At 37.8% G+C, this 27,920-nt stretch overlaps 1 protein-coding gene across 6 annotated transcripts; it reads left to right on the top strand.

Moving 5' to 3' along the window:
• The first annotated feature begins 7,562 nt into the window (after positions 1 to 7,562).
• On the top strand, positions 7,563 to 26,727 carry LOC311302205 (tubby-related protein 3). Of its 6 annotated transcripts, none has more exons than XM_084427892.1 (14): positions 7,563 to 7,741; positions 7,819 to 7,852; positions 14,032 to 14,158; positions 18,013 to 18,114; positions 19,446 to 19,565; positions 20,965 to 21,075; positions 21,736 to 21,912; positions 22,122 to 22,201; positions 22,276 to 22,446; positions 23,625 to 23,737; positions 23,829 to 23,937; positions 24,028 to 24,126; positions 25,933 to 26,104; positions 26,329 to 26,613. In XM_084427892.1, the coding sequence occupies exons 1-14, from the start codon at positions 7,695 to 7,697 to the stop codon at positions 26,460 to 26,462; spliced, it is 1,596 nt and encodes a 531-aa protein (XP_084284018.1). In that variant the 5' UTR covers positions 7,563 to 7,694; the 3' UTR covers positions 26,463 to 26,613. The 6 variants fall into 6 exon arrangements, with proteins under 6 accessions (XP_084284018.1, XP_084284019.1, XP_084284017.1 ...); XM_084427893.1 differs by having other exon boundaries at positions 18,010 to 18,114; positions 21,748 to 21,912; XM_084427891.1 differs by having other exon boundaries at positions 18,010 to 18,114.
• The last annotated feature ends 1,193 nt before the right edge of the window (positions 26,728 to 27,920 follow it).

Raw genomic sequence — 27,920 nt, 5'->3', positions numbered from 1 at the left:
AGTGGTTTGCAATAAAGATGTTGTCTTATGTACAACATGCCAATATGTAGCCACCAGGGGTGAAATGGTTCTTTGTAAAAAAAATTCTTCTTTTTTCTCCACACACGGAAAAGCAGATAAGAGCAGACATGTCCTCTCGCTCACATGCAGAAGGGACCTGCTTAATATTTACATCCTGCTACTGCGAAGGCTTAGCACTGGGAAAAGCGAACAGTGTATAGTCACGATAAGCATGTCCTGCTGTTTTACCCAATGTTCTCTCTCCAAAAAAAAAAAAAAAAGAGTAGATGTGTCTGCTTGTTTGCCCAGAGAAGGGAAGTCATTAGAAGGTGGTCGAGTCGCAGTGAGATTTTTCGACCCACTCTCCAATCAAACCCCCACCCCCACCCCTTTCAGTGGAGGCACTTCATAGTAGTATAACATTGGTGTATACTTCCCTGATGTCAAGGAGTGTTGAGCAATCCTTCCGATAGAAAGGTGACTAGTAGTGGTTAGATTATCCGATTCCTTTTGTATGTCCTCCATCCAGTACTCCCTCCCTGGTGATCCGCAAGGAATGGGTGATTAGCTGAGAGGAAAGCACGGGCAGGTGAGTTTGAATGTGGTCTATGTCCACTGTCTCACTTCTCACCCTACCAAACTTTTCAAATTGGGGCTTAAAACCCCATTGGGGCCTTAACTTCGGTTAGTTTACTCATTGTTTAGAGCGGGACAGATGAGAGCTGAGGTGTACTAAGCTGCAAGAAGTGGCACGCTCTCTTAAATGTCACCCTCCCCCAATCTATCAGATTGGGTATTAAAGGAAGGCTATGCTCCTTAGGAATATCTGTTAGGTTGAGTGTGAAAGATAAAAATCTGTCACCCCAGACTGGGGGTTAATGTAGGTTTGGGCTCCCTGGAAGGTACCCTTATGAGTATAGAGCTCGACAGGTGAAGTTACTGTAGATGTGGTCTATGTCCACTCTCACACCTGTCGCAGGGTTATAGGCTCCCCTCTCTAGCTTTGGTTGGTCTACTCATTGTAGAGCTGGACAGGTAAGAGCTGAGGTGGACTAAGTCACAAGAAGCAGCCTACTCTTTCATCTGTCGCCCTTCCCAATCTATAAGATTGAGTATTCAGGAAGGCTCCTTATGAACTCCTTATGCTCCTTATGAACTCCTTATGCTCCTTATGAACCTCTACGGTTATGTTTGACAGATAGAGTCTGTCGCCCACCCCAGTTCATCGGCTGGGGATTAAAGCAAGGTTATGCTCTCTGGTAGGTATCCTTAAGAGTAGAACTCGACAGGTGAAATTAAATGATGATGTCCACTCTTTCACCTGTCATCCTGCCCAATTTGTCATATTGGGTATTAAAGCAGGCTTATGCTCATTTGTGAATCTGTAAGGTTGAGCCTGATAGATGGAAGCTGTTTCCCTCTCCAATTCATCGACTGGTGTTTAAAGAAGAGTTGTGCTTCCTGGCAGGTAACATTTAAGAGTAGAGCTAGACCAGTGAATTGTATGAGGCTATGTCTGCTCTCTCACCTGTCGTCCTCCCCAATATATCATATTGGGTGTTAAAGCAGGGCTATACTCCTTTGTGAATATCTGTAAGGTTGAGCTTGACAGATGAAAGCTGTCGCCCTTCCCAGTTCTTTGAACTGGGGGTTAAAGTAGGGTTGGGCTCCCTGGCAGGAGAAGATTACGAGTAGAGCTTGACAGTTGAAATCGACTATGGATGGAAACTTCCACTCTCTCACTTGTAGTCATCGCCAAATTATCATATTGGGTATTGAAGCAGGATTATGCTGCTGTGGGTTGATCCCCATTCCCAGGCTACTCGAAGGTCGGAGCGGGTCTTTGACAGGGCAGAATGGTCTGTATCGTTGTTAGCAAACCATTCTCTGTTGCCTCTCCAGCTCATTAGACTGGACAATCATAGAAGCTGAGAAATTTTCCCTCGCACACTCCTTTTGGTACGCCGCTCCCTTAAGGCTTGTGTTGGGGTCTGGTATGATAACATGTAGAGTTTGCTGTGAGCAACTCCATACTCCATATTTAGAGACTGACACAGCATCTAGCTCCCCTTTCAGGGAACCGGGGTTACACATATAACCCGCAACGTATCTCACCCATAAATGTTCTGTAAGTTCTAGCCATGAGAAACAAAAAATATTTGAAGACCCTTGTAAAAAAAAAAAAAAAAAAGATAATATAATATTAATGAAATAACAGGTATGTGCACTTTCATGACTGTTTCTTAACAAACTTAAGTACAATTTTAAAAAGTGCACTTTGTATTAATGCCAAATTAAAAGTTCAACTTTAAAGCACATTTTAAATCATTATGTTTTAATAGTCTTTTTTCCATGCTTTAAATAAGTACAATAATGAATAATGGGCTTTATTATTATATAAAAAAAAAATACCTGGGGGAAGATTTGACTGGAAACACACATAAGGTAACATTAAACAAAGATCTGGCACAGGACTGCAAACACAGGGGAATCCGCCGAAATCGCCCCCTATACCATTAAATAGGGCACTACTTGAGGGGACAGCCATTTTTAGTGGAGTCCGAAATCATAGTGGACGTTATTGAGTGCACTCATTCAAGCCCACATTGCACCGCAATAACAAGCGTACAGCCGATGTACGCTCAACAGCTGTCCGAATTTGCTCACTTGTTTTCATTCACTTCTTCAAGTAAACTGTATTAGTGGACTAACGTAGGGAAAAGTGATTGAGAGTTTAGGGGGCGATTTCAGATTCAGTCAGAGAGAATAAATAGGGAGCAAACAAGGCAAGTCACGAGAGGACAGGTGGGGCAAATTAACCAATAATCAGGTAACAAGATGGGCGGGGTTAGACAATCAACAGGAGAGCACATGGCACAAGGAAACAAATGACAAGCCACGTGCTCACACCAAACATGACAAAAACACGAGCACATGGCCAGCGAACACAATCGCAAACCATGGGTTAAACCAAAACAAGACAGGAACACGCAGCTAATGAAACCTCGAAACCGCGCGCTCACACAAGACAAGACAAGACAATACAGGAACATCAGGCCTCTGTCACAAAACCAAGAATATTGACTAGACTGAAGTGACAGAACTAGGGTTGTTCTAATTCCGGTATCGGAAACGCCACCGATACCTATAAAAAAATCCTTGCATCGGTATCGGCGAGTACTTGTACTCATGTACCGATCCGATACCATTTTCTTAAACAATACCTAGTTATGCACGCTAGCTTTGCTTAACGCTGCAAATCGGAGGTCAATTCTTCTTCGCTGCTCTAAACAGTTGTTGCTTGTGGCAACACAGGAAGTTGTGCTATGTTGCCACAAGCAACCACTGTTTAGAGCAGTGAAGAAGATATGAAAACGCGCATGCTAGCAGCTATGTCCACTGTTTGGCAGTATTTCAGACTGGACCAACCAGCCAGTAAAACGGCGACATGTCTCATATGCTATACCGCAATATCGAGGGGTGGCACAAGTATTAGCAACTTCAACACGAGTAACTTAATAAAGCATTTGAAGACACGTCAACCCCGCAGAACACGATGGTTACACAAAGGCAAGGGCAGAGAAGGATGAGCCGTACCAGAATCAACAATCTCTGGAAGCTTCATTCAAACGAAGAGAAAAGTTTTAAAAAAACAGCCAACAAGCGATAAATATAACCGACAAAATTATCGAGTTTATTTTTCTGGATGACCAGGTGTTGAAAACGTTGGATTTCGCCGCTTAATTGAACATGTGGAGCCCCGGTACAGTTTGCCTGGTCGCAAATACATCTCTGAAACAGCGCTCCCTAAGCTATTCGAGACAGTGCGTGAACACATTTCATGTAAACTAAAAAATGTGCTTTACTTTAGATTCCTAGATTTATTTGTTGCACTGTTTTTTATACAGTTATATTGTAAAACTAAAATACCTTTTTCAGTTTACAGTATTAGATTTGTGGCTGCATTTGAGAAATTAAAAAAAAAAAAAAAAAATATATATATATATATATATATGTATATATGTGTGTGTGTGTGTGTGTGTGTGTGTGTGTGTATATATATATATATATATATATATAAATTATTCATATGTTGTGCTATGTCCTCTGTAGAGGCCACCAGGACTCAGTTAAGAAAGATATCTACTTAAGTATGTCAAAAAGCACTCTTAAGTTCAACTAATTGCATTTAATATAAATTAAAACTATAAAACATTTTAATTTAATTGAAAATGTTACATTCACTGCTTACTTAAGTATGGTCTTCATATAGTATTCTATTTCCATAAGTACACATTTTTAAAAGTATGCTAAATTGTATTTCTTTTTCACAAGGGGAAAGTTAGTTAGTTCAGAAGATAGAAACAATAGTAGCTCAATGTGAATGTATTTGTTGATACACAACTCACGTGTGTGTGGATATAGCGAGAGGGCAGGAGCATTTGAGAACGCCCCGAGGGAGAAATGTGCACTTGTTCACACTGCCCTCCATCTGCTCTCTATGAGGACGTCAGCATGACAGAATATGCCATCTTTCAAGCGCGAGGAGCCTGTTGTACTGTAATGACAAATCATCTGACAGCCCTTTATTAGAAAGGAGAACACCTCCCGTGTGCCTTTTGTTCCTTTTCATTATATCGCCTGCTCTCCTCTTTGTTTAACACCCTCCCTCTTTTGTATTTGTGTGTGTGTGTGTGCAGAATAATGCACATACTGCTCTGCTTTTCAATCCCCTAAGGACGTTATCATATTATCTGTTGTTTCTCATTTACTTTTGTTTGATTTTCTTCAATGTAGAGCATACTGTACCCTGAAAAACTGTCACGGTGTGCATAACCCCGGACATGATGTTATACTTTGAGAAAGATTAGTCTTAGGCTCTGTTCCAAAACCTAGTGAGCTGCATAATTTAGCTGTTAGCATGTTCCTAAAAGCTAACAATTTAACATAAAACATGTATCATGCACAAATATTGAGTCTAAATACTCTGAACAATTTTGAGAGATTAATTCGAGAGCAAATGGAGACTTTTGCTCCAGCTCTCAAATGTTTCTCCTGTGAAAACAACCCCAATACTATCAGATGTTTCTCTTATACAGTTTCAGAGGAGATCTCAACAATACAGACAGTACTTTAGAAGAAGCAGAAATCACCAATATAAAACCTTACTCATCAAACTCCTACCAAATAACACAATTAAGCTATGCTATCCACACATGTGATAGTCCTATACATTTACTATAATAGCATGAAACGCACTGATGATGTGTGATGCACTTTGATAAACTTCAAAACAGAAACAACCATTCACTGCCATTATAAAGCTTGGAAGAGCCAAGACATTTTTTAATATAACTATAAACTCGTATGAAAGAAGAATGTCATGTACACCTAGGATGACTCGAGGGTGAGTAAATCATGGGGTAAATTAAAATTTTGGGTGAACTGTCCCTTTAATGGAGCATTTACTTCTGTCTCATTCAAGTCTCCCACTTAGTTATAAAATTAAACTGGATTTATTATTTTATGTAGGCTACAATGATACTAATATGTATTTGATTCTGTCAAGAGTTAAAAATCTAAATCTAAACAGTATATTTCGCGTCTGAAAACACGAAAAGCACACAGGAACTTACCCTCGTTCAGTGGCAGATTGTAGCGTGACACTGTCCCTTTAAGGCCCGAGGAGCTTCGCCACAGTGGGTCAATTCACTAGCTTCTCTTGGGCGTGATGCCAGTTGTTGGGGAAGGCTGTCAGAAAGAGCAGGCCAGCCAGCAGATCCATTAGTCTAGACTGCCATAATCACGCAGGGGAGAAGGCTATAGAGGACAGAGCTGGACCCCTCGGGTCAGCAGGAGATGTATGTCAGGCCACTGAACTCTAACACTCTTCTCGAGGCTCAATAATTAAAGCTACAGGTTCAAGATACAGTCCCTGTTTTCAACACTTGGCAGCCAGCACACATACGTGTGTGAGTATAGGGACAGGAAATGGAGAGGTGCAAACCGTGCAATTAGTCCAGGCTTTAGATGGAGATAATGTTAATGCGCGAGAGGGCTTTAACGTGCACACATACTGTACATTTCATTCAAAAGTCGTGTTCAATATAAAGTGAGAAAAAAGGGTAGTATCATCATTAACATGCATAATACATTTCATAACGCATGCATTACACTGTCGAATAATAAAAAAGTGCTTCATGTTGTGCTATAATATTGTGTCATATTTATTAGAACTTGCTTGAATTAACTGGCGTTCTCAGCAGCACAACATATGCTGCAATATTTCTCCCTCGTGTGGCACATATTGGTAACTACACACAGAAATAACATTATAAAATAAAAATTTGTTAATTTGTTAATTTAAAGATAATATAATAATACCAGAATTATATAAAACCTTATATACACCATGAAAATGTACATTTGCTCATGGTGTTATATGCAGGAATTATGATAGCAGAAATAATGTTAAGATATAATTATTTTTTTAAAATATGATTTGATCAATATAGAAACATGAAATGATGAATAAAGATAAAATACATGATATGAGATCCACCAGACTGGATCTACCCCAAATCACAAATCATTCCTCATAAATTAATAATAATATTTGTTTTTTATTATTATTATAGATGGACAGACTGTTTAATATGGCTTATTATTTATGATTCGACATGCCTATAAGTATTATTATTTCTTTCTTACTATTACAAAGCTAGTATGGTGGCCAATGGGACTTTAATTATTTTATTAATTATTAATTTAAATTATTTAATTAATTTATCAAATTTCTTTTTTCAAAAAAGTTTTACATTTCCTGAAATACAGATTGCATTTTTAATTTCATAAACATATAAACAGTGCTAACAATTCAAATAATTACTATGGTAACACTTTGTAATAAGGTCTTATTTGTTAAGGCATTAGCTAACATGAGCTAACCTAACAATGATAAATTTATTTTTACAGCATTTATTAATCTTTGTTAATGTTAGATAATAAAAATACATTTGTTCTTTTGACCACAAAAAATATTAATTGAAATTAACAGTAAATAAGATCATATTGTAGAAGTATTGATCATTGTTGACATTATTGTAGTAAACTAATATTAAACAAAGTGTTACCATTATTGTATAATAAAAATGCATCACTGACATGCTATAACATGGCTTTTGCTATAGTCATCTTTTTTATTATTAATACAGAATTATTTTAATGATAAGAACGTGTGTGAGCTTTATGTAGCCAATCCCCTAAAGAGACATGTGGTAGCCTTCTTATTCTGAAGGCAATCCTATTAAATCTTTGCAGGTGGGTGGGTAAGACCTCCATTGACTGGTTTTGTATTGGGTAGATTGCTGGTTTGTCTCCCGATGACAGATGGCACTCATATAAAGCTAAATGAATGCTGGGAAACTGCGCTCTCATCTTATTGGCATTTTAAGACGACCAGTAAAACCCAACCTCTATGTTTTCAAGTGCAAAAAGACAACAGTGCAACATTTCTGCAATCCAATGCATGTCATAACTTATAGTCCACGGAAATAAAAGAAAGCAAGATTGGATGGAGAAAAAATGCATAGTGCTGAAATGGAATACTGAGATTATTACTGATCCATTGAGCTTTGGATATTTTATTTGAGGGGAATTCAGAGGTTTTGCTAATCTTCAGTGATCTTCACTTGATGCCTCTGCAGAAAGAGATCTTGAAGGAGGTTTGGACGGAGGACAGGTGAGTAGTGCTATCTGCTTCACTAGTTGATGTCATAAGTGTGTGTGCTTTGCTGATAATGTTGATTTATCTCTTAGTCTCCCTAATGATGACTCCAAAAGGTCAGTACAGGTGAGTTACACATATATGTGTTTATGTAAGTTTGTGCATGTTTCAATCTATGTCTACACATTCACATTCAAGGGCAAGCATATACTTTAATGGGTCTGAAAGACACATTGAAAACCTTGTTTTTTTTTTTTTTTTTTTTTTTTACTTCGAAAGTTTAAGGATTAAAAACAATTGTAAAAGAAAGAAAAGTTATTAAGATTTCAGTTCTTCTACTGAAGCTCAAGATGCTCTTTGGATCATTCTCAAGTCATGCTGGAGGACACTATCATCACGTTTTGCACAAACTTATGGAGCTCAACTGCTGCTGTTATTAAAGAAAAGGGTGACAAACCAAATGCTAAGATATTATGAAATTCATGTTAATTTTTTAATTAAACTTTTCACTAGGATTAATATCTAGTTCAGTCATGAAACTCCAGAGGGCGCTGACTGACAGGCAATCTGCAAGCAATCACATCATTACCACATGGGACAAGCTGATTGGCCTCTGCTGATTCTGCAGCCAATGAGATTTCATGCTGAACATTTAAATAGTCTGTTTTATTGTTTGCTTTAAGCTAGACCTGCAGCGCTATCAGAGTTCCTCTGAACCCCTCCACCTCCCCAGCTCCACCTGCCTAGAAGTTTAATCCTTGCCAATTTAAGTATTCAAGCACAAAAAGATGTAAAAGGGAACTCAATTCATTACTCCAAAGCGCACACCTAGAAATCCGCGTTTCTAGTGATGTAGTACTCGAGTCCGAGTACCGATTTCTGCTTTCTCGGACTCGTCTCGGACTTGTTCCTTCAAAGACTCGGTCTTGACTCGGTCTCGACCCTTCAAAGACTCGGTCTTGACTCGGACTCGGCATAGGCGGTCTCGTCCCCATCACTAGTCCACTAGAATACATACAACTAGAAAATTAGTCCATATTAAGACGTTAAAGGAGAACTCCGGTCAATTTTAACATTGAGCTAATTTTTTTGTACATTTGGAGTGCTGTCAGTACAGAGAACAACGACAAAAATCGGTGTTGCCTACACCGTGTTATCCTCTTTTTAAAATTTGCACCCTGGTGACTTCAATGGGGCAAGTTTTAAACCTGCTTTTAGCCTTTTAACATCCTTGATGTGTCATTACAAGTGCACAGGTCATGTGAGTGATTCCTTCGGAGTGAACGCGGGTGAATCAGTAGATGTGAAAGAAATATATAAAAAATGATGTTTATTCAGCCAGCGCACATACCTGTATTTACATCCTGTTTTCGATCGAAGTCCACAGTAGTCGATTGTCGAGTTCACGCGCATAGGTTTAGTACCTATGATCACGCGCGTGAACTCGACAATCGACTACTGTGGACTTCGACCGAAAACAGGATGTAAATACAGGTATGTGCGCTGGCTGAATAAACATAATTTTTATTAATATCTTTCACATCTACTGCAGTCAGATTCACCCGTGATCACTCTGAAGGAATCACTCACATGACCTGTGCACTTGTAATGACACATCAAGGATGTTAAGAGGCTAAAAGCAGGTTTAAAACTTGCCCCATTGAAGTCAACAGGGTGCAAATTTTAAAAAGAGGATAACACGGTGTAGGCAACACCGATTTTTGTCGTTGTTCTCTGTACTGACAGCACTCCAAATGTACAAAAAAATGAGCTCAATGTTAAAATTGACCGGAGTTCTCCTTTAAGACTGCTCCTCTAAACAATTCCCAATCTAGCTTAGTCTGTAGGCCTAACTGTTGATTATTAACTGGGGTGATATTAAATCATGAATATGAAAACTGACATGTTTTTATGGTCTTGGTCTCGACTCCTAAAGACTCGGTCTTGACTCGATCTCGACTGTATTTGAAAACCAACGGACTCGGTCTCGACCCTTCAAAGATTCGGTCTTGACTCGGACTCGGCATAGGCGGTCTCGTCCCCATCACTACGCGTTTCAGACAGAGCGCGAATACTGAACTGAGCTCTCTTTCACATCTTCTTGCGCTAACAACAGACATATTCAAACAAAATTATGTCAAAAAGACAGAATCTTGGCCAGTGTCCTCGTAAACGTAATCATAGTCATGTTTTGTCATAGTTATGTATTAAGTGAATGCAAACAGCTGTGAAATAAAACATAAATATAAGTATATTGGATAATAATATCTTAAATTAAAACCGAAATAAAAATTAATACAAACTAAATTGACAAGTTTAAAAAATGTACAAATGAAAACTAATTCCAAATATTAATAAAAATACAATAGTATCTCAGTGATACGACGACAACACTACTTTTTCACTTAAAGTCCCCCTTTGGTGAAAATCTAGCTTTTAATGTTGTTTATAAGTCTATGTGGTGTTTTTAATATACTTTAAGACAAACCATGTGCAAATTCATAAGTCGACAGCATTGCTGAGTATTTTCTCCTTAAAACTGCAGTGAACCAAAGACAGTCTCAAAAACACGCTTTGAAATCGCTGGTGTTTCTGACGTCACAAACTACCTTGTAACCAATCAGATCCATGTGTGATCGTCAACGAGTGGATCTCTGAGCTGAGTGAGTGAGTGGAGGCGGGGCTCATTTGATTTGCATAATCATAGAACCACATATACTAAATGAGGCAAGGGTGTGGAGTTACATTCAAGCTATTTTAAGGCATGAAGAAAAATGTTTTCAAGGACAAAATGTTTAAAAATGTCCTTTTGGTGATCAAAGATGAGTTTTAAGGGATAAAATGATTGACTACAGGGGGACTTTAAATGGTTCTGCTGATAATCTAGTGTGTAACAAAGAGCGCTAATTCTGTAGTAGTGTTCAGTAGATGGTACATTCCTCTTGTGTTGTTTTGGTTGCTCCTGAGGCAGATGGGCTTTGCACTGAATCCTATTATCAACTTCTCTGGACTAAACTAGCTTTCATAATCAGCCACACTGATGCCCTCAGCACACACTCATGTAAACACACATGACAGCATCATCTGCTCTCTTGCCTGGACTTTTACTCTTGAACCGATGTCATCTCAATAACCATGTCTGCAGAGAAGGTACATCTTAACTGTGGCGTCTTATAGCCGAAAAGGGCTTCTAGTTTCTAAATGCAGTTAAAGATGTCTTAAATTTCAATGTATTAAGAGTCCGGATGTTTTAAGCAGTAATGGAACCAATACTAAGAAAATGTTGAACTAGAAGCCACTAAACAAGCCTAAATTTGTTAATACAAGTCTGTTTGATTGATTAGTTAGTGTTTTCTGTCAGCATACATGTGTCAGTGTTCTTTTGCTGGACGTAATATGTACTAGTTTGTGATTTTCATACTTTTCAAGAGCCTTTTTAACTGCAAATTTGTAATCTCAAGATGGCAGTGCCACAATCCACCTCAAAGACTCATTCTGCCTTGATCCTGTTTACAGGTCCAGATTCTCTAAGATTGTCATTCATTAGTCATCCATTCTAATAATCTATAATAAGATATCTTTTCTTATAGTAAAAGTCATTTTGTGTCTTAATTTGTCAATTAATTTGCTGAATCTGTTATTGGATTCTGTTAGGGGCTGTTTTGAGATTTATCTTTTTCTGTTTGAATAAAATAGCATATAAAAATATGTTCTTATTGGCAATACATTTGGGCTCTTGATTACGTAAGCCAATTAAGGGAGCCCTTTGCCTTTAGGTTAGGTATAGTTCGTAGTCTGGAAATTGTGTAATATCTTGATTGACCAAAGTGACTCTTTGATCATCTGATTGATTGTGTCTTCTTATTGGCAAGACTTAGAAAGTCTTTAGAAGAGGAAAGCAATGCTAACCACATTGACTTTCATAATATTAGCAGCAAATGGATTCAGTGTGCTCTTGTCTTTGTTCTAGATGGCTCCTGGTATCTGTATATTGGTTAAAATGTTAGGTTAAAATTAAAGTAATAGATCAAAATGTTAAGAATTGAATAATCAATTTAATTTAAAAAAAATGTTTTGGTCCCACTTTATTTTAAGTGTCTTTAACTATAATCTACTAACATTTCTTACACGGCTATGGAATGCTTGATTCTGATTGGTCAATCTTGCCATCCAGCGTTATGTTATTCCCTGAAAACAGGCTCATTCGGGTTACTGAAGTCAGCAAGCAGCGCTGTAAGTTTGCTAGGAACGTTTTTTCCTGTGGAAGTTTTGCATTTGTTGTGCTAATAAAATATCAAAACTCAGTCAAATTAATATTTTGTGTAGTTATTTAATTATGCCATCCAGTATCGTGGCCTCGCTCTCTATAGTGATACACAGCTCCTGCCATTTTGCAACTATTGTTTTGTACACTGTTGGATTATAAGATAACAAACGTCTCAAATCAATATCTCTTGTCCCATAATTATTTATGTGGCGAAATGGCGTGTAATAAGGGGTATGACTATACCGTATCCCTTAAATGTCCGTCTAGTTTGAACTTGCTGTGGTAGTAACTCCTTTCTCAGCGGAAGCTTTACGTTTAAAGAGCTAATAAATATTTAGTCTCAGATTAATATTTCATGTCTAATTATTTACTTATGTGGCGCGTAGCTGCGTAATAAGCGGGATAATGTACATCCAGTCGGTTGTTATCTCAGAATAAACCCCTTCAGGCTGATGCAAGACCCCTCTGCTTCAAGTCGGGCTCCTGATCCGGGGTCCAATAAAGTTGGGGGTTTATTCTGAGATAACAACAGACTTAAATTAATTATTTGATACAATGAACTTATTGCATGCATGCATGTTTTTACATTGTACTTATATGTTTTAAATACCTGAATGCAATTACAGCTGTAATTACATGTTTGATTACACTGTTGACCTTCCCTTTCACCTCAACCCACCCTTAAACCAACCCATACCACCAAACCCGAATCCCACCTCAATAGCCTCACAAGTGTTTTGAAATTCAACATCAACACAATAAGTACATTGGACCTAACAATTATTATTTTATGACACCTAATATAAAGTGTGACCCTTTCTCTGGAATATTTTTGCCATTGGAAATAATACAGAACAGGCTGTAGAACAGGTTTTCCATGTTTAATAGTTTTAAATGTTTGTTTTTCAAAAACAGGAAATATTTTATACATGTGTTTCCTTTTTCCTGAGTATCCTGTTACATTTTTAACCAGAAAGGGAGGAGAAAAGGAGCGAGAATATGTCAGAGAGGGGTTGACCGAGGCCACTGGTGCGTGATGGCACTGAAACTCGCTGACCCCAAAGAGTTTTCCCCTGAAATGATGGCATCTACTTAAACATTAACCGTAATTAAAAATGATCCAATCAATGTTTCTCAGCCAACCAAGCAGATGCGTTTGGATGTTTCTGTCAAACAGAACCTCACTTACATACAAAACTGAATCTATTGTGGGTAACGGTCTACGGAGGGATTTTCCATAATGTATGAGTAAAATCCCCGTGCCGGCAGAAATCAAGGATCCCACTGTCTATGCTCTTTGTTAAAGAGAGGTCTATAAATACTCATATAAGATTGGAACTAATCAGATTATGTGTTCCCCACTCCGTGCAGTACGGAAGCAGGCTGTGACGTCCGGCCCACATTGTGTAAGAATTAGACTTTCTACATTCTGTACATACGAGGTCACATCTTAAACCAATGTGCCACACCAGTTAAACAGATTAAACTCCTTTGTTTGACCAATGTTTGAATGTACAGAAAATGTTGATTGATTGTTTGTCCTTAAGAAAGGTGTAGACATGATTATCACACTACAAAGATTACGTGTTTAATGTAAGACTCATGTCTTTGTGTAAGACGGCATGAATTGGAATATATTACTCTATTACGACTTATATCTGAGTTCTCTAACAAGCAAAATGTAGGTTGGGATTTTGTCCATAGGGAATTGATTGGATGGTTGTTGCTTGCAATTGGTGGATCTCAGGTTGGTCATGCCAGTAAACACACCATCAAAGAAGAGAAGAGAGGGACAAGAGGGAGGAGAAGTTATTTTGATTAAAGATTATAAGGGAACATGAATTTAACAATGTATGATTTCATGTAATGTAAATTTCTAAAGTATGTGCATCCTTTTGCTTGCTTTCATTGACGTTTGGCAATGGGTACGTTTAAAACTATTGCTTACGTTTACACTGCTGTGCACAGAAACGTACAATCATAAAAGAAATACTGTAAATGTAAATGTGATTCACTGTCCTTATTAACAGCCACGTAGAAGACAAAAAAGAAGAAGCCGGAGGCAGATTCTGGAAAGGCCAATGGAGCCGAAGACAAACCGAAAAAGAGCAAAGCTAAAAAGACTGCAGAGTTGCCGGGCGAGGAGGAGAATACGCCTTCAAAGAGTCAGTCTGATACATTACACATCTCACACAGACATACAGTACAAACCCATGCTTTTGCAACTGTTGTGACTTTTTACTGGATTTAAATGATTTGGATGCTCCTTAGGAAATAAAATAATCACCAAACAATGCTTACATTGACATTGCATTGTCACATGTTCAAGCTTCTTTTCTGAGAGAAATACTGTAGAGGGGCTATACCGAAAAAAACAACAAACTTAAAATACAAAAATTAATGAATATAATTTCATTAAGATAACAAAAAAGCATTTTTTTAAGCATTTTTAATCAATACATTCCACAAACAGACGTTTGTCAGTTTTAAAATGATAGACTTTATTATGGACGTTAGTGGAACATGGAGTGAATGTGATACTCCACACTCTTAGAAAAAAAGGTTCAGTGGGGTTCTATTTAGAACCCTAGGGTTTCGATTTTAACGAACGCATTATGTCACAAATGTTCTATATAAGGAGAAATGTTGTAAATGATTGCATAATACATTTTAATGTTTAACAGTTTTTTTTTTTTTTCTAATGATAAAGTATGTTTATGAGATGTTTAATTGATAACATTTTATTAGCAAAATTAATGAATTAAAACTAAATCCATAAAATGATTCCACAGCTCATATTGTCTTGTTTTTGTTTGTTTTTTTGTCTACTGAAATTTCTCGGAAAGATATTTTTTGTAGTGTTTTATAAGCAGAATAATCCAAAAACACTTTAAATAACAGTGCAACCCTCTGAAGAGATGTATGTCTATCCCTCACAGCCTCACTTTCGTTTAAAAATCAAAGATGGCACTGCTGTGATGTGAATAAGGGTTATATACACTCACCTAAAGGATTATTAGGAACACCTGTTCAATTTCTCATTAATGCAATTACCTAATCAACCAATCACATGGCAGTTGCTTCAATGCATTTAGGGGTGTGGTCCTGGTCAAGACAATCTCCTGAACTCCAAACTGAATGTCAGAATGGGAAAGAAAGGTGATTTAAGCAATTTTGAGCGTGGCATGGTTGTTGGTGCCAGACGGGCCGGTCTGAGTATTTCACAATCTGCTCAGTTTCTGGGATTTTCACGCACAACCATTTCTAGGGTTTACAAAGAATGGTGTGAAAAGGGAAAAACATCCAGTATGCGGCAGTCCTGTGGGCGAAAATGTCTTGTTGATGCTAGAGGTCAGAGGAGAATGGGCCGACTGATTCAAGCTGATAGAAGAGCAACTTTGACTGAAATAACCACTCGTTACAACCGAGGTATGCAGCAAAGCATTTGTGAAGCCACAACACGCACAACCTTGAGGCGGATGGGCTACAACAGCAGAAGACCCCACCGGGTACCACTCATCTCCACTACAAATAGGAAAAAGAGGCTACAATTTGCACGAGCTCACCAAAATTGGACAGTTGAAGACTGGAAAAATGTTGCCTGGTCTGATGAGTCTCGATTTCTGTTGAGACATTCAGATGGTAGAGTCAGAATTTGGCGTAAACAGAATGAGAACATGGATCCATCATGCCTTGTTACCATTGTGCAGGCTGGTGGTGGTGGTGTAATGGTGTGGGGGATGTTTTCTTAGCACACTTTAGGCCCCTTAGTGCCAATTGGGCATCGTTAAAATGCCATGGCCTACCTGAGCATTGTTTCTGACCATGTCCATCCCTTTATGACCACCATGTACCCATCCTCTGATAGCTACTTCCAGCAGGATAATGCACCATGTCACAAAGCTCGAATCATTTCAAATTGGTTTCTTGAACATGACAATGAGTTCACTGTACTAAAATGGCCCCCACAGTCACCAGATCTCAACCCAATAGAGCATCTTTGGGATGTGGTGGAACGGGAGCTTCGTGCCCTGGATGTGCATCCCACAAATCTCCATCAAATGCAAGATGCTATCCTTTCAATATGGGCCAACATTTCTAAAGAATGCTTTCAGCACCTTGTTGAATCAATGCCACGTAGAATTAAGGCAGTTCTGAAGGCGAAAGGGGGTCAAACACAGTATTAGTATGGTGTTCCTAATAATCCTTTAGGTAAGTGTATGTAAGCGCCTGACAGAAACCTTTAAGGCTCTATATACAGTAGAACCTCTTCTACTAAGAGTGACATCTTTGGTTACTCTGCTAGAACACCTGCGTGAACTCTGGGAGAACTGGCGTCATACATCTATTAAAAAAAAAAGAGCTTAGGGATATCACATAACGCTGTGTATAATACTCCACCAGAAGAGAATCAAGATGCGTGACGTGGAATAAATTAATACAAAGAGACTTTACAGAGAACCCAACCCAGAGAACGTTGACAACACTGAACCCACTAGAATTTAGGGCTTATATACGCAAGGAATGGTAATCAACAGAACAAGGAACAGGTGCGTTACTCAATCAGAAACCATGGCAAAAAACGATGTATGCACATTTACATGCACAACTTTTGTTCCAATCGGACTGAATTAATTCCGATTGATGAATCCGAACGAAGTGTTTACATGAACGCTAAACGTGATCGGGTTGAGGTGCGTGTTTACAGCGTATGTCACAAGCTTCAAATCGGAATTGATTTTTTGACATGCACACACAGCCCGGATATACAAAGTTTCCTGCTGTTATGCATAATAATTATTCATTTGTTTTAAACAGCAGACTTAATATTTATCCATTTCTGGTCATAATTTAGAGACAATGAGCATATGAACCATGGTGCACTGCTGCTTATATTTATGAGTAAAAACACCCCTCCCCGCGCCCAAAATCATCTGTGGATGAGAATCCGAAACAATGACTAGTTGGACGTTGTCCTGCTCCACTTCACAGACGCTGAGTGAAATGAGAATTTTAGGATGACAGGACACTCATTTATCACACAGAGATTCCGGAAAATACACGGATAAAGTGACCCGGGATTTGACCCGGGTTCATTTGATTTTGGTTCATTCAACTGCCAGTGATTTTCCGGAATCAGAGAGCGCGTTCACACACAACCCGTGTATGTCCCGGAAAGACACGTGACATCTATGTGACTTGTAATGTCTCAGCAGCGTCTTTAGTTTGCTTATGAGCTGCGAAACCACTCTTGTGCATTTATTTCTCTGATTCGATCATAAAATTGCGCATTTCGTACCGTTTCACAGCTGGCGAACGATCCCGGCTTCAGCGTCATCACTACGACACGGCATTATTACGGCTTTTGTTCACACAGCGCGCGTTCCGGGACTGAACACGGCAATGTTACTAGGTCCCCAACCCGGCATCGATCCCGGCATTAAACCCGGGTCATGTTTGCGTTCACACAGAAGGCGTTCCGGCAATTTGCCGGCAATTTCCCGGGTTCAATGCGCTGTGTGAAAGGGGCTAAAGGGGCTTTTGACACTTTATTCATCAGGAAGAACAGCTCGTTCCGTGCATCATACGTCATTACGCTATTTCTTCGTCATTGCACATGGGCAGTCCTTTCAGTTTTGGTTTTCAATCCGATCAAGTGTTTACATGTTCTCGCGATCGGAATTAGAAAAGGAATAAACCGCCCCTTTCAATCCGATCGAAATTCGTTCGGATCGAGCTCAATCGGATCAAGTAAGGTGTTTACGTGAAGGCTTTTCAGTCTGATTGAGCCGTCAGTCCGATTACTAACGGATTATTTGGCTGCATGTAAACGTAGCCAGTGACAAGGAACAACAAGACTAAACAGGAAATGAGTGTTATAGGGGCCAGTTGATTATTAAATGACATTCAGATATTTTTTAAGTGCTTAGTGTTAGAACACTTTTTTGGGAGCACTGTCATTTTGTACTAGTGGAATGATCTATGGTTGCTAAAACAACTTCTTTTCACTTCTCAGCAGAGAGCAAAACAGTAAAAAAAAAGAAAACCGAGAAGGACAAAGAAGAGATAACAGAGAAGAACACAAAAAAGAAGACCAAGAGTACTCCTAAGAAGAAGAAAGGTATAAGTCATTTTTAAACCATCAATTAGTGCAAATTGATAATTGTTAAATTCCATCCATCCATCCGTCCATCCATCCATCCATTCATCCATTATCTATACCACTTATGTAGGAAACTCTCATGGCATCCCATAGAACTGTATGGTAAAAAGTTATGAAATTTGGTACACAGTCTAAACATTAACCACAGCAATTTAAGAGTCTGTAACTCAATCCCTCTAGCGCCACCAACTGTGAGTTGCACTCACGTTTATGCTAATAACTTTTGAACCATAAGAGCTCATAAAAAGCAAAATATTTTTTTTCCTCCAATTCCTTGGCTCAAGATGATTTGATTTACATAATTTTCCGTCATGAAATTTTTGAATTTTTTTTCTCCCATGCCTGCCATTTTGGGCATCAGCCATTTATGTTGTATGTCTATATTTTACGAGCGCATTGGCGTATCGTTATAAAACTCGGTATGTGTATTTGACAAAAATACTCAAAAAATTATAATTACATTTTAAAAAATGCTAATAGTTTTGATTCATTTTGCCTATTGTAATAAAAGTTAATAGATTCATTGGGTCATGCCGATAACATAGATACCAATTTTGCCATAGTCTGCCAAACTTTCTGTCCACCATTTTTTTCAAAATCTACTTTTTCAAACTCCTCCTAGACCATTGCTCTGATTTCCACGAAAATTGTATCAGATCATCTTCAGACCATCTTGACAAAAAAAAAAAAGTGGAATTCATGTTTATTTATCAAACCGTTCTTGAATAATGCACAAACAATTCAACGAAGAGCATGCAAATGGACACAAGGTTATATACGTCTGCAACCCTTTAGCGTATTCTGACCATGTGCTATGACAACCATGATTTTTCGCTTATAACTTCTAAACAGTTTGACCAAAAATCATAAAACTTGTCTCTTTAGATTCGATGTAGCATTTCTAGATTCGATGTAGCATTTTCTTTAAAAACCTACTTTTTCGAACTCTTCGTTTGTCTGATTTTCACCAAATTTAGAGTTAAAATTAGAGTTAGATCATCTTCAGCCCATGTCGGCAAAAAGTTATGGATTTTATGTCTGTTTTCGTTCACCTATTGGTCAAAAGTAAAAAAAAGTTAAGTATATAAAGGCATTTTATATATGGGCTTTCAACACTTTTGCTTAAAATTGTCTCCAAATGTCTTTATTGATCAGATGCTCCCTGCCTTAATGTTTAGCTCCTCATTCTGCCACTGTGTTGCTTGCCATGATAACCAACCAAACCCTGCTGGCACCATTTATATGATTTGTTCTTCAAAACTGACGTTTCTAACCGTCATTTTGATTAGATTCTGCTGATGAAGATGATGGGGATGATGAAGAGGAGACCTCACAGAAGAAGACAAAGAAGAAAACCACCAAAGAAAGCTCGCCTGCTGGCACCAAAGAAAAGAAATCAAAGGCCAAAGGTCAGTTGAGCGTATTCACACTTGAATGCATGCTAATGAGCGAGGCCAAGGTTCATTTTGAGCTTTGTTCCATTAGTTTCAACAGCCAAGTGGCATTTATGTTATTATAAGAGTCACTTTGAACTTTGCACTTTGTTGGGGGGTTGAGTGTGTTTTCCATGAAGAGAGTATTTTTGGGTCCGTAAAACAGTTTGAGATTTTTAGGTTTATTTCCCCCCTCAGAGCAAAACACTTCAGGTATCGAATCAGAGGAAACTTAGACAATGGCTTCAGTGTGTGTAACTCTTAATGTGGTTATGTACACATGCATGGGGGTTTGCTGCTCAGGAAGAGGATTAGCTAGATCTCGTGAGCTAAGAAGATTAGCCAGAACAATACGGCAGAGCTGTCTAAAAGATCACCACTCCGGTTTGTCTATGAGCTGAAGTGGGGACTTTCAAGTGAATTTTAACTCTTGTTTTTTACTTATGGTTTTAGGGATTCGTTTGCTTGGCCTCATTTTCCCTGTTGTTAAAAGACAGATGGTGAGCTCCTCGGGGGGTGTCTGATCAAGCCACTCGGATAAGTGGAGAAACGACTTAGACAAATAAAAAAAAATAAAGTCCAGCTGCTAACTAATGCGTTTTACCAGACAATCTGCAGTGACCTAGATGATTGAAACCATACACAGATGACCTCCTCTGGGGGTCCTATTAAAAGCTTCAAGTTTAATGTATGGTGCTGTGGAAACCTTGAAGCATGTTTCAAAAGTTCAACAATGTTTTGGCTGAAAAAAGAGCAGGGACATTAGAACTAATGGCACTCTGATACTGAGCTATCGCTGGTTTAACATTCATACTGAAAAACTCCCCAGCAAACAGGGAACGTTCTCAGTACTTTGGCTAACATCCTGGAGAGGTTCTCTCAAAGTTACGAACAAACGATCCTCCAGTAACGTTAATAGAATGTTTGTTCAAAGTTATCTGGTCTTTAATAATATTCTTGAAATGTAATTTTTTTTTAATTTTTTTTTTTTAAAGAACATTCAAAAGTAACATCAGCATAATGATTGCAAAGTGAAATGTTTTCGTAACCAAGAAAAAAAAAGGGAATGTTAGAATAAAATGTTCTTAGAATATTTTTTGTTAGCTGGGTCTCTGGTTGTTGTGATGGAGCCTATTGAGCCATTAACCGCAGAATTTCCATATTGAAAAGAACTGTTCTTCAATTAGAAGCTGTGTTGATTATCTGAAGCTGGCACACCTTAATAACCCCAGGGGAATTCTGGGAACTGGTCCTAACTTGTCACTTAAATACCCTGTGAACGAACTCTGCATTGGCTTCATTGTTACAGGCGAGCCATCATTGTAGAAAATACTGAGTTATTTCATTTTTTTTCCACAATTTATTATCTCTGCAGAGAATAAAGGTGAATCAGAGAGCAAAGGAAAGACATCTAAGGCAAAAAAGGAGCCAGCTTCTATGTTTCAGATAAACGGAGATAAACCAGATTTTATCGCAAAAAAGAAAGGTAATTTCACCCTTCTTAAAACACTGTACATTAATCATTGTGTTGCTAAAAGCAACTATCTCACAAAGCTTTTCTGGGTCATATCTCACAAAGAATGTCTGGGTCATATTAATTTGTCATAATTTGTAAAAAATATGAAGCATTTTTATACGACCATTGCGTTTGCTTGTATTGCTACAATATTTTCAGTACAATTACGAATTCTCGTTTCTGTAAAGTAAAACAAAGATGTATTATTTAAATTAATAAAAATTTAAAATATATTTTTTATTGTGATTTAATACACACACACACACACACACACACACACACACACACACACACAAACAAACATCTTGCTTGGGGAAAAAACATTATGCATTGAGTAAAAAAAAAAAGAATGAAAAATAGTTTATATCTTTTTTTTATATATAGTTTCGAAAATTATGTTAAAATGCAATCTACAAGTGTTAACTTAATTTTTTTATGCAATATATAATTTAAATATACATTTTATGTTGGGGTCAAATATGACTTGGACATTTCTTGGAGTGTATAATTAAATAATTAGTAATACAATATTTTTTTTTTTATAAATGCATGTATAGTGGGACCATAGTGTTTTGATAGATTATTATTAATAAAAGGTGTAATTGTCAAATTTGCTGACTGGAACTTAAGCATCTGCTCCAGCCATTATGTCCGACAGCGATGAGAGTGAGCCAGAGACTAAACCCAGCAAGAGCAAAAAGAAATCCACTGCCAACAGCACCTCCATGTTTCAAGCTGGAGACAAAGACAAAGACAAGAAGAAAGACAAGAGTAATAAGGACAAAGAGAAGAGTAACAAGAAAAAGAGTAAGTGTTTGTTTGTAACATTTTTTGGACAAAAGATAACCACATGTGCTTCCCCACAAGGTGAACTGTTAAAATAAAATCTTTACTTATCTAAACTTAAATTTTCATACGATCCCTATATTTTCACATTTCTTTATTATAAAGATAACAACTTAAAGACAAAATAACGTTCCTTCCTTTAAGCTGCTTATAAATGCTTCTCATTTTAGACGCTGCTAAATCTGATGAAAGTGATGATGATGCAGAAGTGCCCAAAAAGAAGAAAGGCAAAGGAAAGAAAAGTAAAAAGGTAAGACTCCTGTAAATTGAGGCAATGTCATCCTGAGGCAAAAGATCTGAATAGTAAAATCTCTCTTGTGACAGGAGGAGGAGAGGCCTCCATCACCGGAGATTGAGTTCGATGACCTTGAGGAGTTTGTTCTTCAGTCTGCGCCTCAGGGAACCACCATCAAGTGTAAACTGACGCGAGATAAGCGTGGGATGGACAGAGGCTTCTACCCCACCTATTACCTCCATTTAGACAACGAGAAGAAGGTGACTTGCTCACACAATCTTGCAGAACTACTGACAATTCTACAAGGTTTTGTAGTGGATAAGAGGATAGTGTATCAATACTTTGAAATGCATGGCTCTACTAAGGATATGTGAACAAATGACAAATTAGGGGTGGGGTTAACAGTTAATCCTGGGTATTCATAAGCAGACATTTCACACTGTTCATCCCTAAATCCTGGGTTAACATCCTTATTTGCAAATTTGCAGTGTCAGAAGCTTGATAGTATGATTACATAAAGGCTCTAGAATTGCACATACACTACTAGTTTAAAGTTTTGGATCGGGAAGATAAAAAAACAACAAAAAAAAAACAGCAATATTGTGAAATATTTTCTATGTGAATATATAGTAAAGTGTAATTTATTCCTGTGATCAAAGCTGAATTTTCAGCATCATTACTCCAGTCTTCAGTGTCACATGATCCTTCAGAAATCATTCTGATATGATGATTTAATGCTCAAGAAACATTTCTGATTATTATCAATGTTGAAAACAGTTATTTACATTTTTATTTCAGGATTCTTTGATGAATAGAAAGTTCAAAAGTACAGCATTTATCTGAAATGGAAAGCTTTTTTAACATTAAATGCTACAGTTCAAATCAAAAGTTTGGGGTCAGTAAGAATTTGTATTTTACTTTATGGGGGAAATAAATAGATAAATCAATACGTTTATTCATCAAGGATGAATTAAATAGATCAAAAGTTACAGTAAAGACATTTATAATGTTACAAATTATTCTATTTCAAATAAATTCTGAACTTTATATTCATCAAAGAATCCTGAAAAAAAATTACACAACTTTTTTCAAAATTTATAATAATAATGAATGTTTTTTTGAGCATCAAATCTGCATATCAGAATGATTTCTGAAGGATCATGTGACACTGAAGACTGGAGTAATGATGCAGAAAATTCAGCTTTGATCACAGGAATAATTTACATTTTAAAATATATTACAATAGAAAAGTTATATTAAATTGTCATAATATTTAACAATATTAAGTTTTTTTTTTTTTTTTTTTTTTTATCAAATAAATGCAGCCTTGGTGAGCAGAAGAGACTTCTTTTAAAAACACCAATGAGGTTCAACAGTGTGAAAAGCTCTATTGATGACTAACTAGGGACCCTCTCTGCCATTTCTCTCCGTCCTGCAGGTCTTCCTATTGGCTGGTCGAAAAAGAAAAAAGAGTGCAACGTCAAATTACTTGATATCCATAGATGCCACTGACCTGTCACGGGGAGGAGATAATTTTATCGGAAAGCTGAGGTAACTCATCTGATAGAAAATGTGCGCAAAATAAGTATGATTGCTGAGCTACTCACTTTTTTGTTTGTTTTGTGGTTTCTATTCTTTTTAGGTCCAATCTCATGGGTACCAAGTTCACAGTGTTTGACAACGGTCTCAACCCTGACCGGGCCCTCAGGGACATGTCTAACGCCCGGCAAGAGCTAGCGGCTATCATTTACGTGAGTGCTCACTTCAGTTCCTCAACGGTCGACCTGGAGGTTGGATAATCTTTTAGAAGTTTTAAAGTGGATACTGGTGTTTCTGTCCAGGAGACAAATGTGTTGGGGTTTAAAGGGCCCAGAAAAATGACTGTGATCGTCCCAGGCATGGATGACGACAACGAGCGAGTGCCGATATGTCCACGAACAGTGAGTTCAGTTGCTGCTATATCTGACTCTGACATGCTACAACAAAGGCAAGCAAGTAAATACACAATAAAGGCTCATTCACATTGGAAAAATGTGCTTTAAGTCTTAAAAATTTGTCATCTCGTTTTTTTCATCAAGACTGCCACTGACTTTTTGAAGTCAGTTACATAAAATGGTAGACTGGTGTAATTAGAATTAGAAAGTAAGACGGATTACCCATTGGTTTACTGCTAATTGGTCAAACTAGGCTTCTATTCAGATATAAACATTCATTAACTCACACATCAGTTGTGGAAAACGGAAGCTCAAGCAAGTTCGCCTGATATGCAAGAACCAATGAGGTTCATTCTCGTGTTACGCAGAACGTTTGAGCTTCTGCGAGAACCAATGAGGTTCATTCTCGTGTTACGCAGCACGTTTGAGCTTCTACAAGAACCAATGAGGTTCATTCTCGTGTTACGCAGCACGTTTGAGCTTCTGCAAGAACCAATGAGGTTCATTCTCGTGTTACGCAGCACGTTTGAGCTTCTGCAAGAACCAATGAGGTTCATTCTCGTGTTACGCATCACGTTTGAGCTTCAGCAAGAACCAATGAGGTTCATTCTCGTGTTACGCAGCACGTTTGAGCTTCTGCAAGAACCAATGAGGTTCATTCTCGTGTTACGCAGCACGTTTGAGCTTCTGCAAGAACCAATGAGGTTCATTCTCATGTTACGCAGCACGTTTGAGCTTCTACAAGAACCAATGAGGTTCATTCTCGTGTTACGCATCACGTTTGAGCTTCTGCAAGAACCAATGAGGTTCATTCTCGTGTTACGCATCACGTTTGAGCTTCTGCAAGAACCAATGAGGTTCATTCTCGTGTTACGCATCACGTTTGAGCTTCTGCAAGAACCAATGAGGTTCATTCTCGTGTTACGCAGGACGTTTGAGCTTCAGCAAGAACCAATGAGGTTCATTCTTGTGTTACGCAGGACGTTTGAGCTTCAGCAAGAACCAATGAGGTTCATTCTCGTGTTACGCATCACGTTTGAGCTTCTGCAAGAACCAATGAGATTCATTCTCGTGTTACGCATCACGTTTGAGCTTCTGCAAGAACCAATGAGGTTCATTCTCGTGTTACGCAGGACGTTTGAGCTTCAGCAAGAACCAATGAGGTTCATTCTTGTGTTACGCAGCACGTTTGAGCTTCTACAAGAACCAATGAGGTTCATTCTTGTGTTACGCATCACGTTTGAGCTTCAGCAAGAACCAATGAGGTTCATTCTCGTGTTATGCAGCACGTTTGAGCTTCAGCAAGAACCAATGAGGTTCATTCTTGTGTTACGCAGCTCGTTTGAGCTTCAGCAAGAACCAATGAGGTTCATTCTGGTGTTACGCAGCATAAACAAAGCTAAAGCAAAATTATCTATAATATGAAAGTAGAATTTTCACCTGTGAAGAATTTTGTTTGTCAATGTTTAATTTAGTTTACTAACCATAAATAAAGACGACTTTAAATGCCTATGGATCATATTTTCTCATATGTACTAACAAATGGCAGAAAAAAATAATAAAACCCACAATAATTTCTGCAGACATTGAAGCTAGCCAGTATATGTTCTGCACATCAACACTCTGGGGTCAAGTGAAAATACTCATTTTTTGTTTGGGCAGTGTTATTTGCTTTTAATAAAACTGAACGAAAGAAACCATAATTTTCGATTAGACAGATATAAACAATGCACTTTAAATAAATGACACGGTCTTTTCACTGTTTTCAGTGTAATTCGTTCATGCACAACAATTTTGTTATTTTACCTAAAGGACAACGACAATATACTCGTGCGCTACCAGAACAGACAGATGGACAACCTGATTGAACTCCACAACAAAACTCCAGTTTGGAACGACGACACGGCTTCCTATGTCCTCAACTTCTCTGGACGGGTCACACAGGCCTCTGTCAAGAACTTCCAAATCGTCCACAGCAAAGACAGTGAGTGAGACTTCTGATATTGCCATTCCTGCCAATGTCCTTTACCTCATCAACTGGACTTACACAAATGTTACAACTTTTCAATAGGACAAAATGTCACAAATTGAAAATTTGTATCATATGTTGTGTTGATAATTCTATATTATGCTGGAATAGTGCTGGTTTTTGAATTGTAACAATGAATGTAAAAACCCTAACCTTACTATAAATGCTCTCTTTTTCAGATAGCTACATTGTGATGCAGTTTGGAAGGGTGGCAGATGATATGTTCACTCTGGACTATAATTACCCCATGTGTGCAGTTCAAGCCTTTGCTATAGCTCTGTCCAGCTTTGATGGCAAATTGGCCTGCGAATGAACACGAGGCACAACATTATATGACCAAGAGGCACATCTTTGCAGTCAACACACAGTAACTTCATCATCAGTGTGGAAGATGAAGAAAGATGTGCTATCTGATAATGTGGGACATTTTTATAATTTTCGCTGTGCCTGAATGCGATTGGGATACATTTAGCTCAGATGCAGAACAAGAACTGACACTAATGCTAGGCATTACATATACACATGTGCTGCATAGATGCATGGGACGACTGCAGGCTACATAAAATGACTGAAAGACTATTTGATTATATTGAGATTTATGAATGTGTGGATTTTTTATATCAAAAGTAAATGATGAATGCAACGTACCTTTTTATCTCAAACACCTGAGGTGCAAAACATATTAAATATGATATATATATATATATATATATATACACACAGTTGTGGTCAGAATTAATGACACCCCTGGTAAATATGATCAAAAATGGCTGTAAAAAATTTATCTGCATTGTTTATCCTTTTAATCTTTCATTAAAAAAAATAAAATAAATTAAAAACACACACAAATCTAACCTTTCATTGAAGTAAAAGAATTGAAAGTGAGGGGGGTGCATCACATTATGAAATAAATGCTTTTCTCCAAAACACGCTGGCCATAATTGTCTTTTTGAATGAAAGATCAAAAGGATAAACAATGCAGATTTATTTTTTACAGCCATTTTTGATCATAATTACCAGTGGTGCCATTAATTCTGACATTGCTATATATATATATATATATATATATTCTTCTATTGAAATGAAGTGAAATGACTATTTTTCAGAGATTTACAAATAATTCTAAAATAAATATTACCCGTTTTATTGTTTTTTTTGTGTGTTTTTTTTTTTTTTTTTTTGTGGTTTTTTAAACAGTGAGACAAGCTGGAGGGGAAATGTGTAGATGCAAACTACAACCAAATTGTCCACACAAACAGGACTTTTGATTTATCACTATGCGTGATTGTGATGAACTGGAGAAGTCGTCCTTGGGGTGGTGCTGTTTCAACAAGACGTTATGGTCTCAGTACACCAGACTGCTGTGTGAATTCACAAGCTTCCAAGGTCTTCTCACCTGTTTAAATATGTTCAGTCTTCAACACACCCTCTCCACTATTAAATATTGTGATAAAAAGGGAAAAAATACATTTTTCCACCCAAATCCCCCCTGCACTTTAAAGTAGCTGTATAAAAAAATACAATTTTCATACAACCTGTCAGATATCATTGAAATAGCCTTCATGTCCTGAGATATGATACTCATCTATGTGGCAGTCGTAGGCTTGTAAACACAGCAACCAAGAAGTGTAACACGTGGCCTGTGTCGACGTTAATCAATGACGTGTTTCCGGGGAGGGACTAACTGTTTGATCGACCAATAGCAGATGGGGGGAGTGTCTGGGAAACCTCTTTGGAAACAGCTATTGATGCAATTCCTTTTGATGGCTAG

The sequence above is a fragment of the Rutilus rutilus genome (assembly GCF_951802725.1).
Source record: "Rutilus rutilus genome assembly, chromosome: 13".
In the NCBI taxonomy this organism is placed as follows: domain Eukaryota; kingdom Metazoa; phylum Chordata; class Actinopteri; order Cypriniformes; family Leuciscidae; genus Rutilus; species Rutilus rutilus.
This window is presented reverse-complemented; position numbering and strand designations above follow the sequence as displayed.

Coding starts and splice junctions, on each gene's coding strand:
- LOC311302205 (XM_084427891.1), top strand. CDS start 7,695: ATGCCTCTGCAGAAAGAGATCTTGAAGGAGGTTTGGACGGAGGACAG. Junction 7,742..7,818: donor GAGGTTTGGACGGAGGACAG/GTGAGTAGTGCT, acceptor TTTATCTCTTAG/TCTCCCTAATGATGACTCCA. Junction 14,159..18,009: donor GGAGAATACGCCTTCAAAGA/GTCAGTCTGATA, acceptor TTCACTTCTCAG/CAGAGAGCAAAACAGTAAAA.